We start from the raw sequence: 16815 nt of genomic DNA on the forward strand, positions 1-16815 counted from the left end.
CCATCAAGGGTCCTTCCTTTCGAGCCTGATCCTAAGAAGGCTAGACTTGGCGACCCCCCTGCCATCATGACCTCCTCTATTCCTAGCGACCCCCCTGCCGCCACTCCCATCATTGGCAGGGTCGCCTCTACTTTCTCCAAGTACGGCTACAGTACGGCCACAGTACGGCCAGCGAGCCTAAGGTCCTGACCTGGACCATCTCGCCGCTAGAGGAGAATAACTCCATCCTTACCAAACTTCTCGGCGAGGCGTTCATTCGCCAGGCCTCGCATGCGAGGGAGGTGAAGGGGCTCGCTGCGGCCAAGGGCAAATTGGCACAGGATAACAAGATCCTTAAGCAGAAAGTGGACGACCAATCTCTCAGGATCACCCAGCTGAAGGATGCCCAGAAGGACGCTGTGGACAAAGCTAGTTCCAAACTCAAAAAGGATCTTGATGAGGTCAGGGGGAAGTTGAAGACGGCTGAGGAGGAGAACAAGAAGCTGGATGAGGCTAGGGCCGCGGCTGTTCGAAATGGGGAGAGCCTCGCTGAGGAACTGGCAGCCATGAGGACAAACCAGCCTACCATGCTTCGTGAGGCCAAGTACTCAGGACAAATTTCCTTCATGAAGGGGTTCCTGAGGGTGTTCCCTGATTTTGACTGGTCTCAGATGGGCGAGGCCACGGCCCGTTATGCCGCCGAACTAAAGGCCGAGATGGAGGAGGAGGATGCTGCGAAGCGAGCCGAAAGGGAGGCCGCGAAGCGAGCTGAAGATGGCGATGAAGCGGCTCGCACTCAGGGAGACCCGGACCCCTCAGCGGATCCACAACCATGATCTTCATCTCATCTCTTCTTTTGTAGTCCGAAACTTTGAACAAGGGAGGTGGGCACCCTAACTGCTCCACGGATGTATTTGATAATAATTTCTGTCATTGAATATTTTCCAACTGTCTTGGGGTCGCTGTTGGGCGAGCCCTAACTTCTTGTGCACAAATGTTTTCTTGCTTTAATATCCGTCTTCGTATGCCTTTCTTTCTGTTGCTACATTGTATTTTCGAGTACTGTCTTTACTTTTCCCCAGGTAACGATTCACGGCCTTCGAGGCGTCGTGGAACACTAAGGGTGACCTCCCCTCGCTAGGAGGGGGTTGCATAGCGAGCCCTGGGTCCGTGATGCGACCCGGGCTTCGCGGCTCCATAGTATGTATGAATGCGAACCCTCCTCGTGGAGAGGGGGCGTTCCTCATTTTCATCTTCACCTATAGCAGGTACTCCTTTTTCCAATTTCATGTAAGTGTCTCGGGGTCGCATAACGAGCCCCGTTGTTTGTAGCTATACAGTTGAAGGGTCGTGCCCGCTCCTCGAGAAAACAGACGAGGGGGACATGTCCTCATCTTCTGATAGGTATGCAGGGATCACTTAGTTGGCCTTCTTCAGTTATGTTTAGTGGGGGGTGTCCACACCTAGTTAATAGGGGGTCGCCTCATCGCCTAGTTATAACTTAGTTGGGGTCGCGTAGCGAAGCCTGGTGACAAGGGGGGGTCGTTTTCACGAGCCAAACGCCCTTATCATACATATGCATACAGTTCCACTCATGATAAAAAGGATTAAGACGAATCATATTACACTTTGAAAGTATGCAGTTTATTGAATTCAAATGCATAAGTAGATATGTGGGACAAGCCCCCACTGCTTACTAAAATTTAAATGCGTAGATAGATATGTGGGGCAAGCCCCCACTGCTTAGATATAATAAAAAGTACTAGAGGAGGCGTCTATATGACCACTACCCCTAGACTTAAGGTGAACAACGTTCAAGTTGAGTCTAGAACACAGAGAAGCTACTGATAGTACTTGCGGAGGTGTTCCGCATTCCATGCTCTGGGAACCATCTTGTCATTCATGTCCACTAAGTGATAGGTGCCTCCCCATATAACTGCTTTGACCTTGTAGGGCCCCTCTTAGTTGGCGCCAAAAACTCTATGTGCAGCCACCTTAGTGTTTGGCATGACTCTCCTAAGAACCAGATCACCGACACGAAGGGGACGACCCTTCACCTACCCATTATAGTGCCTGGAGGACCTTTGTTGGTAAGAGGCCAGTCGGATTTAGGAGTTCGTCCTCACTTCCTCGATCATATCTAAGTAGAGGCGATGGTTGGCCTCATTTGCTTCGGGGTCATAGTGATCTCTGCGGAAGGAGCCAGCTCCTACTTCAACCGGGACCATGGCCTCGCAGCCATATGTGAGAGAGAATGGGGTCTCACCGGTTGTACTCCGGGGCGTGGTATTGTAGGACCACAGCACCCGGGGGAGCTCCTCAGGCCAATCTCCTTTGGCCTCCTCCAGTTTTGCCTTGAGAGTATGCTTGATTATCTTGTTGATGGCCTCAGTTTGGCCGTTGGATTGAGGGTGACATACGGTTGAGAAATCTTTTTTTATGCCAAGTGCCTCACAAAAGTCTCGCAGCTCCTTGCTGTCAAACTACTTGCCATTATCTGAGATGAGTTTGTAGGGGATCCCATAGCGGCACACAATAGACTTGTGCACGAAGTCCTTTATCTTTTTAGCAGTGATAGTGGCTAGAGGCTCAGCTTCTGCCCATTTGGTGAAATAGTCTACAGCCACCACAGCATATTTAACATCCCCCTTGGCTTTGGGTAGTTCACCGATAAAGTCGATTCCCCACATAGCAAAGGGCCAAGGGCTAGAGAGGGACGTGAGTCTGGCTGCTGGTAGGTTGCTATAGTTGGCATACCTTTGGCACTTGCTGCAGCTGCGAGCAAAATCCTGAGCATCCTGTCGGATTGTGGGCCAATAATACCCCTTGGTGCACAATCTTTTGAGCAAGGGAGCTACCCCTTGAGTGATTACTACAAATTCCCTCGTGTATTTCCCGCATGATGTAGTTGCACTCCTCCCTAGGGATGTGCATTCGGTTCGGTTAACCGAAAACCGAACCGAAAAACCGAAATAATTTCTGTTCGGTTAACCGAATTAAAAATTTCGGTTCGGTTTTCGGTAGCCAAATTTTGATTTTTCGGTTTTTCGGTTTTTAAACCTCGGTTAATCGAAAACCGAATGGTTAACCGAATTTTTGTATATTTTATAAAAAATAATATTTTTAATTAATTATATAAATATTCTTATAATTTATAAGCGTGTATCTACGTAATCTACTGACCACTAAGAGTTCTTTTGCATCAAATTGAAGTCATAACTCTTCAAAATAACTACGACCCTTAATGGCATCAAATGCACAGTTTGTTAAGACACTCAAATTGTTTTTGCAGTTATTTTTTATTCTCGCTGTTCGTTTAGTTCTCTGGCCAGTGGCCACTTCCACTTATTTCAAGGGAGGTTAAAAGTTACTCCCAGATTATGATTCACATTGGGCAACTGTATGATCTGCATTTGCACTTCAGGGTACTGATCTTTTAAACATCACTCAAATGAAGATAATAGAGAAGGAAGAGCAGTTTTTTTTGAAAATTTCGGTTATTAATTTCGGTTTTCGGTATTAACCGAAATTTAAAATTCGGTTCGGTTACAAAACCGAATTTAATTCGGTTCGGTATTCGGTAAGGATTTTTATTGAAATTCGGTTTCGGTTAACCGAAAAAAAATTCGGTTTCGGTTTCGGTTAACCGAATGCACACCCCTACTCCTCCCCGTCGATGCACTTGAGGAGAGGGGAGTTGAAGCCTCTCCTGTAGAGGATATTGTCATAGATCACATAGCGAGCAGCCTTGTATCTGAGGCGCCTGGCCTCATTTTTGTCTTCGGGTAGAGTGCCTTCCTTAAGAAATTACAGAATAGGGGTCATCCAGGACATTGTCTTTGATTATTTATTAATCAAAAATAAATACTATCGAAAGAGTCTTGGGATTAAAAGGCATTAAACATTGAGGGTTACAACGAACATCTAATGTATTCTAATGTATTCTTTAAGGGTTAAAAGGAACGAGATGTAAGTGAAAAGGAAGTAAAGTTATGTAACTTTCACTCATGTTTGTGCTCCCGAGTTTTTTAAAAGGAGGAAAGCAAGTGAAAGTGGATGCAAATATAGCATACTTCACTCCAAAAGTTTCACTCCAAAAGGGGGATGAAAGTGAAAGCACATTTGCTTTCACTTGCATTCTCTATTAAAAAAACTCGGGAGCGGGGCGGGGTTAAAAAGAACGAGCAAACTTTACATTCAATAGTAAAACATCGAGCCTACATCGGTACAACTTCCCAAACTTTGAGGGTTAAAAGCGCATTAATTAAGCCTAGTTTTTGATGTTGAGATTCCATGTAGCTGCCTTCTGGTTAGTCCCCTGATCTTCATATAGCTTGTTGTGGAGAATTTAACCTGGAATTGGAATACCAGCAATGCTCTAATTCTCTAGTTTTAAGAAATGGCCTAAAGTCTCAAAAAATCAAATATATCTACATTGGTGCTGACAGTCCAAAAAATCAAAAGATTCATTTATTTTTGATTAATGGGACACAATTTTAAATTTGCAGAGCTTAATATTTGCCAACCAGAATATCTTTAGTAAAACTCATCAGACTAGTTAAAGAAACTTTTGCATCAAAGGGAGATTTTTAACTACAAAAACCACTTCGAGTACCTTTATAATTGTCTCTAGTATTTATAAAAATAATATGGAAATTTCTGAAGCAACATAGCCAGGGTGATCACATAAATATATATTTATAGCTATATTTTTTTTAACTACATAGCTAGGATTTTATAGTGGCTTAAATGATTTGCCGATGAGATGAATGGGTCAAGTGAGATATTTTGACGTAATGGGTGGCGATATAAAACCCTTTTCTATTTTGACATGCTAACTCATTTTTTAAGTAATGGTTTTTGATGATTAATGGAGTTGCTCTTAGATTATAGAGTACATTCAAAATGGATTAAGTGATTTTACTGAACCTTGTAGCAAACATTTAAGGGTGACTATAAGTACCAGGAATTGTTTCTGCTATTATTAAGTTTTGGCACAGTAGATAAGAAAGTATGAATCACAAATATCACATTTATTTGCTGCCTCACTTTTACCAAAAGTCAGGTCTCCAGAAATAATTATTGATTGATACTTGAAATTTGTTCTAGCCGATGATATTGAAATAATACCCTTAGCCCATGATATTGGAACAATACCAGATTATTTTGAACAAGAGAGCTAGACCTAGAAAGAAGCATAGGCAAGCAGATCTTTATCAGCTAGGAAATTTTTCATGTCTTGTTCTTCCAGTCCAATGATGGTGTTTATACCATCTCCACTCGGTGTATCCATCAAAACTGCTGAATTATACAGACCTATGTCAACAAGTGCAGCTTTTACCGGCCTTCCCCACCCGAAATCCATCTCATCATATAATGGGAAATTACAAATGCTGCTCACGTAATAAGGCTTGTGATCAGTTTTTGCATATTTCAAAATCTGTGCCAGGTTTTTTCCGTCGACCAAACTTTTTGTTCCTTTAAGCTGCATCTTCCCTTTCTTCATTTGGGCTATCAATGTATTTAATCTTGTCTCATTCATCGTACTTGTTGGAACGTGATTGATAGCAATTAGATTTCCCACACTTGTTTTTGGCAATGGAGGATCCATGAGAGGACGCATGTTTATGGTATTCATCAGTACAGATTTAGTATAGGCCCCGGAGTTTGAGGCAGTTGCGGCTCCTACAGCACACCTGTAGAGGAGTGCAGTCACAAGCTCATTCCGCGTATAATTTTGATTTAGGCCATCTTGTCTGTCTTGCATTTCCACCTCAGCCTTGAGTTTCGCTATCTTTGAGTTGGGAAACACTATCTCGGTAGTGATCCAAAACTTTTCAGGATGCGAAAATTCAAAGGCGGTTAAATCATCATTACATGATGGTGGTGATGATTGCTGCAGCTCGTTCAAAAAAGTGGGACTAAGATGCACAAGTTTTTCTTCATTGTCAGGGTCGCGGCAAAGGCTTGCCCAGTAACTTAGGAATGACAACAAAGTGAGAGCATCAGCAATACTGTGGGAGAGGCTCACAGCTACAGCTATTCCTCCGCAAGAGAAATGGTTTAGTTGAACAGCCATTAAATTACCAGAGGACAACAAAGGTCCCCATATGGTACCAGGGGGACAGAGATGACCATAACCATCTTCTTCATCCCTGGTAGGAGTTTTTTCCAGAATTTCTGATAATTTACATGCTACCTGGGCCTCAAAGAATTCAATGCCTTGGTCATTGTATTCTATGCGTGATCCTGAAGAACTTAGCTTTCCCGCAAATGGATAGTACTTGGAAAGTGTATTGGATAGAGAGTTCTTGAGTAGATTTGGTATGGTGGCTTTATGAGCTAGTGATTGTGGATTGGAATAGAAGAATATCATAGGCGTGTAAGGACCGGGCAACCCTAGATCATGTAAAGGAAGAATGTAAGGCTTGAGGTTCAAGGGCGTGGGAGAGGCCGGTTTAATGTTGGTTTTTGATTTTGAGACTATATGCAAATGCCTTCTAATTAGTCCCCTTATTATCATGCTGCCAGTTGTGGAGAATATAAGCTCTATTGCAAGGAATGAGGGTAGAAATGCATCTCCATTGTTCCTGTATTATATACCCGTTTAGCTGTCTATGCTTGAATAAAATAATGCAATTTATATTATTAGCCTGTAGCATGCATCTATGGAAAATAGTTGAAAGGACAACTGAATTGATTGCTATACTATTTGAACCAAATTAGTGCTCCCTCCATCTCTTCATACTTTTCAACTGAATGTAATTAAATACAACTTTCATGTGACAAATATATATACTTTCATATATATGAAAAATATATACTATCAATAGAATCTTGTGATTCAGGAGGAATGTCAATCTCTAGTTTGCAGACGAAGAAACATGGTTCCCCTTCTAGTAGATTAAATATATTTTCTAATAATACAATTTCCAAAATTTTATTAATCATATCGTTCAAATTTTGATTAATTTGACTACAGACATAACTGCTGTTTTGGGGCGACGGGAGTACTATCTTTGAGTTGGAAGGTAGTGATCCAGTACTTCTCAGGAACTAAAACTTCAGCAGCAGCAGTTAAATCATCACTACTTGATTGCGGCAACTACATCTCGTGCACGAAACAGAGACTAAGATGCACAAGTTTTTCCTGGTCATCAGGGTTGCGGGACAATCTTACCCAGTAACTCAAAAATGACAATACAGTGAGTGCATCAGCTATACGGTGGGATAGGCTCACAGCAATGGCCCCAATCCTCCGCAAGAGAAATGATTCAGCTAAACAGCCATTATATTAGGAGAAGACGACACATCATGCCATATCATACAGTCCCTCATTCCCATTTTAATAGTTATGTTTGTGAAAATAAAATGTCCCATAATATTTGTCATTTTTTTTTCAATAAAACTTTTATACTGTTTTCAAAGTTGACTATCATCAACTCACGCAATTTTCAAAAATTATTAAGCAAATAACTATGAAATTCTAATAAAATGACTGAAAACTTGGTTATATTCATGTGTAATTTATGTAATTTTAACGATCACAACAATAACAAGACATCACATTTAATATTTCTTGATATGTGTGAAATTTGCAAAAAAGACTATTAATATGGGAGGGATGGAGGGAGTGTATACCATGCTAAAAGAGATTACTGCAACCATCTTTTTTCATCCTTGACAGGAGTTCTTTCCAGAATTTCAGATTGTAAGAATCAGCTACCACAGGCGATCATTTAGGATGATTATATTGTTTGAGCTTAAGGGTGTGGTAGAAGCCGGTTTTATATTAGTTTTTGATGTTTAGATTCCATGTAGCTGCCTTCTGCTTAGTCCCCTGATCGTCATATAGCTATTTGTATTTGAATTTATTAGATTATAGATTTAGAGAAAGGGATCAAGTGATTTCACTGCAATTTATAACGGAACATTCAAGGGTGACTATCACTGACTAAATGCCACATATTGTTAATTCTGCTATTATTAAGCTTGGGGACGGGGTGGATAAGAAAATATGAAATATTTGCGGCCTCACTTTAACCAAAAGTCTGGTTTCCACAAACAATAATTGATTGATACTTCATATTTATTTTAGCTTATGATATTCAAATAATACTCTTAGCCGATTATTTTGGAATAATACCTTTAGTTGATAATATTGGAATGATATTGGAATAACACCCTTAGCTGATAATATTGGAATAATATCCTTACAGACATTAGAATGATATTGGAACAATACCTTTAGATGACGATATTGATATTATTTTGGTTCTAATAATTTTATTACTGATATGATTGCTAAAAGTTGTATATACTATTATAAAGTTGCAAAAGCATTTTTATACACAAAATACAATTGTTAGTTTAGTTGCATTTAGCTTTGCAAGAATATATGTTACAAGGTGCATTAGTTACACAGTCCCCCCTTCCCAATTTATTTGTCTTGTTTGACTTTTTGTTGTCAAATTGATCAAATTTTGACTAATAATTAGTAATTATTATTACATAATCTTGAAAATAAAAAAAATACATTTTAAAATAGAATAGAAATAGATTCAAGTAATATGTTTTTTGTAATTTTTAAAATTGTTTAATATATGTAAATTACAGTCAAAGTTTGGTCGATTTGACCATAAAAAGTCAAACAAAACAAATAAATTGGGACAGAGGGAGTATATGATTGCAAAGTTGCAAACTCTATTTTTGTAAAAAAAATTCAGAAAATAATATAACACCAAATACAATAATTGTGGGCTAAATTGGACCATAAAATTTGCACAACTTGTAACACATCATTTGGATAGTAATGACTATATTCATTAAATATAATATGTTTAAATATAATATCCGACAAATAATGAGATTATCTATATATTCTATTTGGGTCTTATATGTCAAAATATCTCACTTGACCCACCATCTTATCGGGTACTCATTTAAACCACTATGAACCAAATATATATCATTTTACCCACATCACTGTTCATACCTCTTTACTTATTCAATTATCAAAAATCAACTTTTGTTCTTTTACTACAAAACCACTTCAAATATATACCTTTATAATTGTCTCTAGTATTTATCAAAATAATATGGAAATTCTTAAAGCAACATATCTGGGGTGATCACATAAATATATATTTATAGCTTTATTTTTTTAACTACATAGCTACGGTTTATAGTGGCTTAAATGATTCCCCGATAAGATGGATGGGCAAATGAAATATTTTGACGTAACGGGTGGCGATATAAAACCCTTTTCTATTTTGATGACATGCTAACTCATTTTTTAAGTAATGGTTTTTCATGATTAAGAGAGTTGCTATAGATTACATTCAAAATGGATTAAGTGACTTTACTGCACCTTGTGGCAAACATTTAAGGGTGACTAAGTACCCGGAATTGTTTCTGCTATTATTAAGTTTCGGCACAGTAGATAAGAAAATTTGAATCACAAATATCACATTTATTTGCTGCCTCACAATTTTACCAAAAGTCTGGTTTCCAGAAATAATTATTGATTGATACTTCAAAATTTGTTCTAGCCGATGGATATTGAAATAATACCCTTAGCCGATGATATTGGAACAATACCAGGTTATTTTCAACAAGAGAGAGCTAGACTTAGAAAGAAGCATAGGCAAGCAGATCTTTGTCAGCTAGGAAATTTTTCATGTCTTGTTCTTCCAGTGCAACGAGGGTGTTTATACCATCTCCACTCGGTGTATCCATCATAACTGCTGTATTAGACACACCTACATCCACAACTGAAGCTTTTACTGGCTTTCCCCACCCGAAATCCATCTCATCATATAATGGGAAATTACAAATGCTGCTCACGAAATAAGGCTTCTGATCAGTATTTGCATATTTGAGCATCAGTGCCAGGTTTTTTCCGACCAAACTTTTTGATCCTCTAAGTTGCATCTTCCCTTTCTTCATTTGGGCTATCAATGTACTTAATCTTGTCTCATTCAGCGTATATATATGTTGGAACGTCATTCAGAGCAATTAGATTTCCCACACTTTTTTTTGGCAATGGAGGATCAATGAGAGGGCGCATGTTTACTGTTGGAAGTTTGTCATTTTTAGCATAAATTTGAGTGAGGCTCGGCTACGTTTTCGTGGCGGGTTATGCTTGGATTATGTTCTCCTCCGAGAGAGCTTTACAATGCACGTTTATTCACTCAAAACGACTAAGGAATGGATGAGTTATGATGATCCAAAGTTGCTTCCTTGGTAGTGGAAAATTGGAGAGTAAACCTTGAGTCCCACGCACATTGATTCAATAAAGAGCCTTTAAAGGCTTTATATACCAAGACACTTTGGTAGTGTCTAAATGTGTTACTACAGTTAAACCTCTTTAAAATAATACCCCTCGGACCGGGAAAAAATATTACTTTACCGAATTTATTATTTTATCGATATAATAATATTTTATTACTTTATCGATAAAGTAATATTTTATTATTTTAATGAATTTCTATGTGTTTATAAATTATAATTCATTATTTTTAAAAACAAGAATTAGTCAAATGCAATGCATTTGATATAAAATTACTTTTATAATAATTAATCAGAAAACTAAATTCATGCATGCACCAGATAGAGTATACATGTTACAACATTAGCAAAACATACCGGAGTTATTTATCCCTTACATAAAATCAAGGATGAGGTTAATTTTTGCCTTGGTGGAAAGAAGAAACAAGCTACTGTAGATTCATATTTTAAAAAGGACTGAATTTTGAATTCATATACATATTATATATATATATATATATATATATATATATATATATATATATATACATATAATTCATGAATTATTACTTTACATATCACCTGGGCCTTTAATGAATTTTTGATTTTTTATTATCTTATGCTTTTAGCGAAAATATTACTTTACGACATTGGCCCAAGTTGGGACCGACAAAATTTATTACTTAAGCGAGGTTATTACTTTATAGGATATTATTTAATCGAGGTTTAACTGTAGTGTGTTGCTCAACCACCTACCTGTGCGCAGGAGCGGTGCAAATTGGGGGATTTCGAGGCAAATTTCGTGGCTTCGCAAGCCTCGGCCTTTTCCAGGACACGAATGCAGCAAAATCTGGGCCCGAAGAATTACGTACTAGTTCATTATAGATTAGGGTTCTACACACACGAAAATACACAAATGCTGCTAATGGGATAAAGCTTGTGATTAGTTTTTGCATATTTGTCCACCAGTACCATGTTTTCTTTTCCGACCAAACTTTTTGTTCCTCTAAGCTGCATCTTCCATTTCTTCATGTGGGCTATCAATGTATTTAATCTTGTCTCATTCATCGTAGTGGTTGGAACGTGATTTACAGCAATTAGATTTCCCACACTTGTTCTTGGCAATGGAGGATCAATGAGAGGACGCATGTTTACTGAATGCATCAGCACAGATTTCCCACACATGTTTTTGGCAATGGAGGATCCATGAGAGGACGCATGTTTACTGAATGCATCAGTACAGATTTAGTATAGGCCCTGGAGTTTGATGCAGTTGCGGCTCTTACGGCACACCTGTAAAGGAGTGCAGTCACAAGCTCATTCCGTGTATAACTTTGATTTACACCATCTTGTCTGTCTTGCATTTCCACCTCAGCCTTGAGTTTGCTATCTTTGAGTGGGGAAACACTATCTCCTTAGTGATCCAAAACTTTTCAGGATGCGAATATTCAATGGCGGTTAAATCATCATTACATGATGGTGGTGATGATTGCTGCAGCTCGTGCAGAAAAGTGGGACTAAGATGCACAAGTTTTCTTCATTGTCAGGGTTGCGGCACAAGTTTGCCCAATAACTCAGGAATGACACCAAGGTGAGAGCATCAGCAATACAGTGGGAGAGGCTCGCAGCTAGAGCTATTCCTCCGCAAGAGAAATGGTTTAGCTGAACAGCCATTAAATTACGAGAAGACAACAATTTTCCCCATATGGTACCAGGGGGTACCAGGGGGACAGAGATGACCATAACCATCTTCTTCATCCATGGTTGGAGTTTTTTCCACAATTTCTGATAATTTACATGCTACCTGGGCCTCAAAGAATTCAATGCCTTGGTCATTGTATTCTACGCGTGATCCTGAAGAACTTAGCTTTTCCCGCAAATGGATAGTACTTGGAAAGTGTATTGGATAGAGAGTTCTTGAGTAGATTTGGTATGGTGGCTTTATGAGCTAGTGATTGTGGATTGGAATAGAAGAATATCATAGGCGTGTAAGGACCGGGCAACCCTAGATCATGTAAAGGAAGAATGTAAGGCTTGAGGTTCAAGGGGTGGGAGAGGCGGGTTTAATGTTAGTTTTTGATTTTGAGACTACATGCAAATGCGTTCTAGTTAGTCCCCTCATCATTATCATGCTGCCTGTTGTGGAGAATACAAGCTCTATTGCAAGGAATGGGGGTAGAAATGCATCTCCATTGTTCCTATATTATATACCTGTTTAGCTGTCTATGCTTGAATAAAATAATGCAATTTAGATTATTAGCCTGTAGCATGCATCTATGGAAAATTGTTGTACGGACAACTGAATTGATTGCTATACTATTTGAACCAAATTAGTACTCACTCCATCTCCTAATACTTTTCAACTGAATATAATTAAATGCAACTTTCGTGTGACAAATATGCTTTCATATCAAAAATAAATACTATTGAAAGAGTCTTGTGATTAAAAGGGCATTAAACATTGAGTGTAATAACGAACATCTAATGTATTCTAATATATTCTTTAGGGTTCAAAAGAACGAGATGTAAGTGAAAAGGAAGTAAAGTTATGTAACTTTCACTCCTGTTTGTGCTCCCGAATTTTTTGAAAGAAGGAAAGCAAGTGAAAATGGATGCAAATATAGCATACTTCACTCCAAAAGTTTCACTCCAAATGGGGGATGAAAGTGAAAGCACATTTGCTTTCACTTTTATTCTCTTCTAAAAAAACTCGGGAGCGGGGCGGGGTTAAAAAGAACGAGCAAACTTTACATTCAATAGTAAATGTCAAGTTTACCGTTTGTTATATACCGTTTTTTGACTTCATACCGGTAATTAGGGTTAAAAGGAATATTTGTGAAACTTGGAGGGTTGAATCAGCCGAGTTAAAACATCGAGCCTACATCGGTACAACTTCCCAAACTTTGAGGGTTAAAAGCGCATTAATTAAGCCTAGTTTTTGATGTTGAGATTCCATGTAGCTGCCTTCTGGTTAGTCCCCTGATCTTCATATAGCTTGTTGTGGAGAATTTAACCTGGAATTGGAATACCAGCAATGCTCTAATTCTCTAGTTTTAAGAAATGGCCTAAAGTCTCAAAAAATCAAATATATCTACATTGGTGCTGACAGTTCAAAAAATCAAAAGATTCATTTATTTTTGATTAATGGGACACAATTTTAAATTTGCAGAGCTTAATATTTGCCAACCAGAATATCTTTAGTAAAACTGATCAGACTAGTTAGAGAAACTTTTGCATCAAAGGGAGATTTTTAACTACAAAAACCATTTCGAGTACCTTTATAATTGTCTCTAGTATTTATAAAAATAATATGGAAAATTTTGAAGCAACATAGCGAGGGTGATCACATAAATATATATTTATAGGTATATTTTTTTTTTAACTACATAGCTTGGATTTTATAGTGGCTTAAATGATTTGCCGATGAGATGAATGGGTCAAGTGAGATATTTTGACGTAATGGGTGGCGATATAAAACCCTTTTCTATTTTGACATGCTAACTCATTTTTTAAGTAATGGTTTTTGATGATTAATGGAGTTGCTCTTAGATTATAGAGTACATTCAAAATGGATTAAGTGATTTTACTGAACCTTGTAGCAAACATTTAAGGGTGACTATAAGTACCAGGAATTGTTTCTGCTATTATTAAGTTTTGGCACAGTAGATAAGAAAATATGAATCACAAATATCACATTTATTTGCTGCCTCACTTTTACCAAAAGTCAGGTCTCCAGAAATAATTATTGATTGATACTTCAAATTTATTCTAGCCGAGGATATTGAAATAATACCCTTAGCCCATGATATTGGAACAATACCAGGTTATTTTGAACAAGAGAGCTAGACTTAGAAAGAAGCATAGGCAAGCAGATCTTTATCAGCTAGGAAATATTTCATGTCTTGTTCTTCCAGTCCAATGATGGTGTTTATACCATCTCCACTCGGTGTATCCATCAAAACTGCTGAATTATACAGACCTATATCCACAAGTGCAGCTTTTACCGGCCTTCCCCACCCGAAATCCATCTCATCATATAACGGGAAATTACAAATGCTGCTCACGAAAAAAGGCTTGTGATCAGTTTTTGCATATTCCAAAATCTGTGCCAGCAGGTTTTTTCCGACCAAACTTTTTGTTCCTCTAAGCTGCATCTTCCCTTTCTTCATTTGGGCTATCAATGTATTTAATCTTGTCTCATTCAGGGTAGTTGTTGGAACTTCATTCAGAGCTTGTAGATTTCCCACACTTGTTTTTGGCAATGGAGGATCAAGGAGAGGGCGCATGTTTACTGCCTGCATCAGTACAGATTTAGTATAGGCCCCGGAGTTTGATGCAGTTGCGGCTCCTACAGCGCACCTGTAAAGGAGTGCAGTCACAAGCTCATTCCGTGTATAACTTTGATTTACACCATCTTGTCTGTCTTGCATTTCCACCTCAGCCTTGAGTTTCGCTATCTTTGAGTTGGGAAACATTATCTCGGTAGTGATCCAAAACTTTTCAGGATGCGAATATTCAAAGGCAGTTAAATCATCATTACATGATGGTGGTGATGATTGCTGCAGCTCGTTTAAAAAAGTGGGACTAAGATGCACAAGTTTTTCTTCATTGTCAGGGTCGCGGCAAAGGCTTGCCCAGTAACTTAGGAATGACAACAAAGTGAGAGCATCAGCAATACAGTGGGAGAGGCTCACAGCTACAGCTATTCCTCCGCAAGAGAAATGGTTTAGTTGAACAGCCATTAAATTACCAGAGGACAACAAAGGTCCCCATATGGTACCAGGGGGACAGAGATGACCATAACCATCTTCTTCATCCCTGGTAGGAGTTTTTTCCAGAATTTCTGATAATTTACATGCTACCTGGGCCTCAAAGAATTCAATGCCTTGGTCATTGTATTCTATGCGTGATCCTGAAGAACTTAGCTTTCCCGCAAATGGATAGTACTTGGAAAGTGTATTGGATAGAGAGTTCTTGAGTAGATTTGGTATGGTGGCTTTATGAGCTAGTGATTGTGGATTGGAATAGAAGAATATCATAGGCGTGTAAGGACCGGGCAGCCCTAGATCATTTAAAGGAAGAATGTAAGGCTTGAGGTTCAAGGGCGTGGGAGAGGCCGGTTTAATGTTGGTTTTTGATTTTGAGACTAGATGCAAATGCCTTCTAATTAGTCCCCTCATTATCATGCTGCCAGTTGTGGAGAATATAAGCTCTATTGCAAGGAATGAGGGTAGAAATGCATCTCCATTGTTCCTGTATTATATACCCGTTTAGCTGTCTATGCTTGAATAAAATAATGCAATTTAGATTATTAGCCTGTAGCATGCATCTATGGAAAATAGTTGAAAGGACAACTGAATTGATTGCTATATTATTTGAATGAAATTAGCACTCCCTCCATCTCTTAATACTTTTCAACTGGATGTAATTAAATGCAACTTTCGTGTGACAAATATACTTTCATATCAAAAATAAATACTATCAAAAGAATCTTGTGATTCAGGAGGAATGTCAATCTCTAGTTTGCAGACGAAGAAACATGGTTCTCCTTCTAGTAGATTAAATATATTTTCTAATAATACAATCTCCAAAATTTTATTAATCATATCGTTCAAATTTTGATCAATTTGACTACAGACATAACTGCTGTTTTGGGGCGACGGGAGTACTATCTTTGAGTTGGGAAGTAGTGATCCAGTACTTCTCAGGAACTAAAACTTTAGCAGCGGCAGTTAAATCATCACTACTTGATTGCGGCAACTGCATCTCGTGCACGAAACAGAGACTAAGATGCACAAGTTTTTCCTGGTCATCAGGGTTGTGGGACAATCTTACCCAGTAACTTAAAAATGACAATACAGTGAGTGCATCAGCCATACGGTGGAATAGGCTCACAGCAATGGCCCCAATCCTCCGCAAGAGAAATGATTCAGCTAAACAGCCATTATATTAGGAGAAGACGACACATCATGCCATATCATACAGTCCCTCGTTCCCATTTTGATAGTTTTGTTTGTGAAAATAAAATCTCCCATAATATTTGTCATTTTTTTTCAATACAACTTTTATACTGTTTTCAAAGTTGACTATCATCAACTCACGCAATTTTCAAAAATTATTAAGCAAATAACTATGAAATTCTAATAAAATGACTGAAAACTTGTTTATATTCATGTGTAATTTATGCAATTTTAACGATCACAACAATAACAAGACATCACATTTAATATTTCTTGATATGTGTGAAATTTGCAAAAAGAAAGATTATTAATATGGGAGGGAGGGAGTATATACCATGTTAAAAGAGATGACTATAACCATCTTTTTTCATCCTTGACAGGAGTTCTTTCCAGAATTTCAGATTGTGAGAATCAGCCACCACATGCGATCATTTAGGATGATTATATTGTTTGAGCTTAAGGGTGTGGTAGAAGCCGGTTTTATATTAGTTTTTGATGTTGAGATCCTATGTAGCTGCCTTCTGGTTAGGCCCCTGATCGTCATATAGCTTGTTGGGGAGAATTTAACCTGGACTTGGAATACCAGCAATCAAATGCTCTAATTCTC

General features: G+C 38.3%; 2 protein-coding genes across 2 annotated transcripts; both read right to left on the reverse strand.

The window, feature by feature from the left end:
* Nucleotides 1-4995: 4995 nt before the first annotated feature.
* LOC108226091 (acyltransferase Pun1-like) lies at nt 4996-6585 on the reverse strand. Its single transcript, XM_017401044.2, has one exon. The coding sequence runs from the start codon at nt 6500-6502 to the stop codon at nt 5165-5167; it is 1338 nt and encodes a 445-aa protein (XP_017256533.1). The 5' UTR covers nt 6503-6585; the 3' UTR covers nt 4996-5164.
* Nucleotides 6586-14096: 7511 nt separating this feature from the next.
* Nucleotides 14097-15428, reverse strand: LOC108226092 (acyltransferase Pun1-like). Its single transcript, XM_017401045.1, has one exon. The coding sequence runs from the start codon at nt 15426-15428 to the stop codon at nt 14097-14099; it is 1332 nt and encodes a 443-aa protein (XP_017256534.1).
* Between the last annotated feature and the right edge of the window lie 1387 nt (nt 15429-16815).

This window comes from Daucus carota, chromosome 6 (genome assembly GCF_001625215.2).
Source record: "Daucus carota subsp. sativus chromosome 6, DH1 v3.0, whole genome shotgun sequence".
NCBI classification, from domain to species: domain Eukaryota; kingdom Viridiplantae; phylum Streptophyta; class Magnoliopsida; order Apiales; family Apiaceae; genus Daucus; species Daucus carota.

Coding starts and splice junctions, on each gene's coding strand:
- LOC108226091 (XM_017401044.2), bottom strand. CDS start 6,502: ATGATAATAAGGGGACTAATTAGAAGGCATTTGCATATAGTCTCAAAA.
- LOC108226092 (XM_017401045.1), bottom strand. CDS start 15,428: ATGAGGGGACTAATTAGAAGGCATTTGCATCTAGTCTCAAAATCAAAA.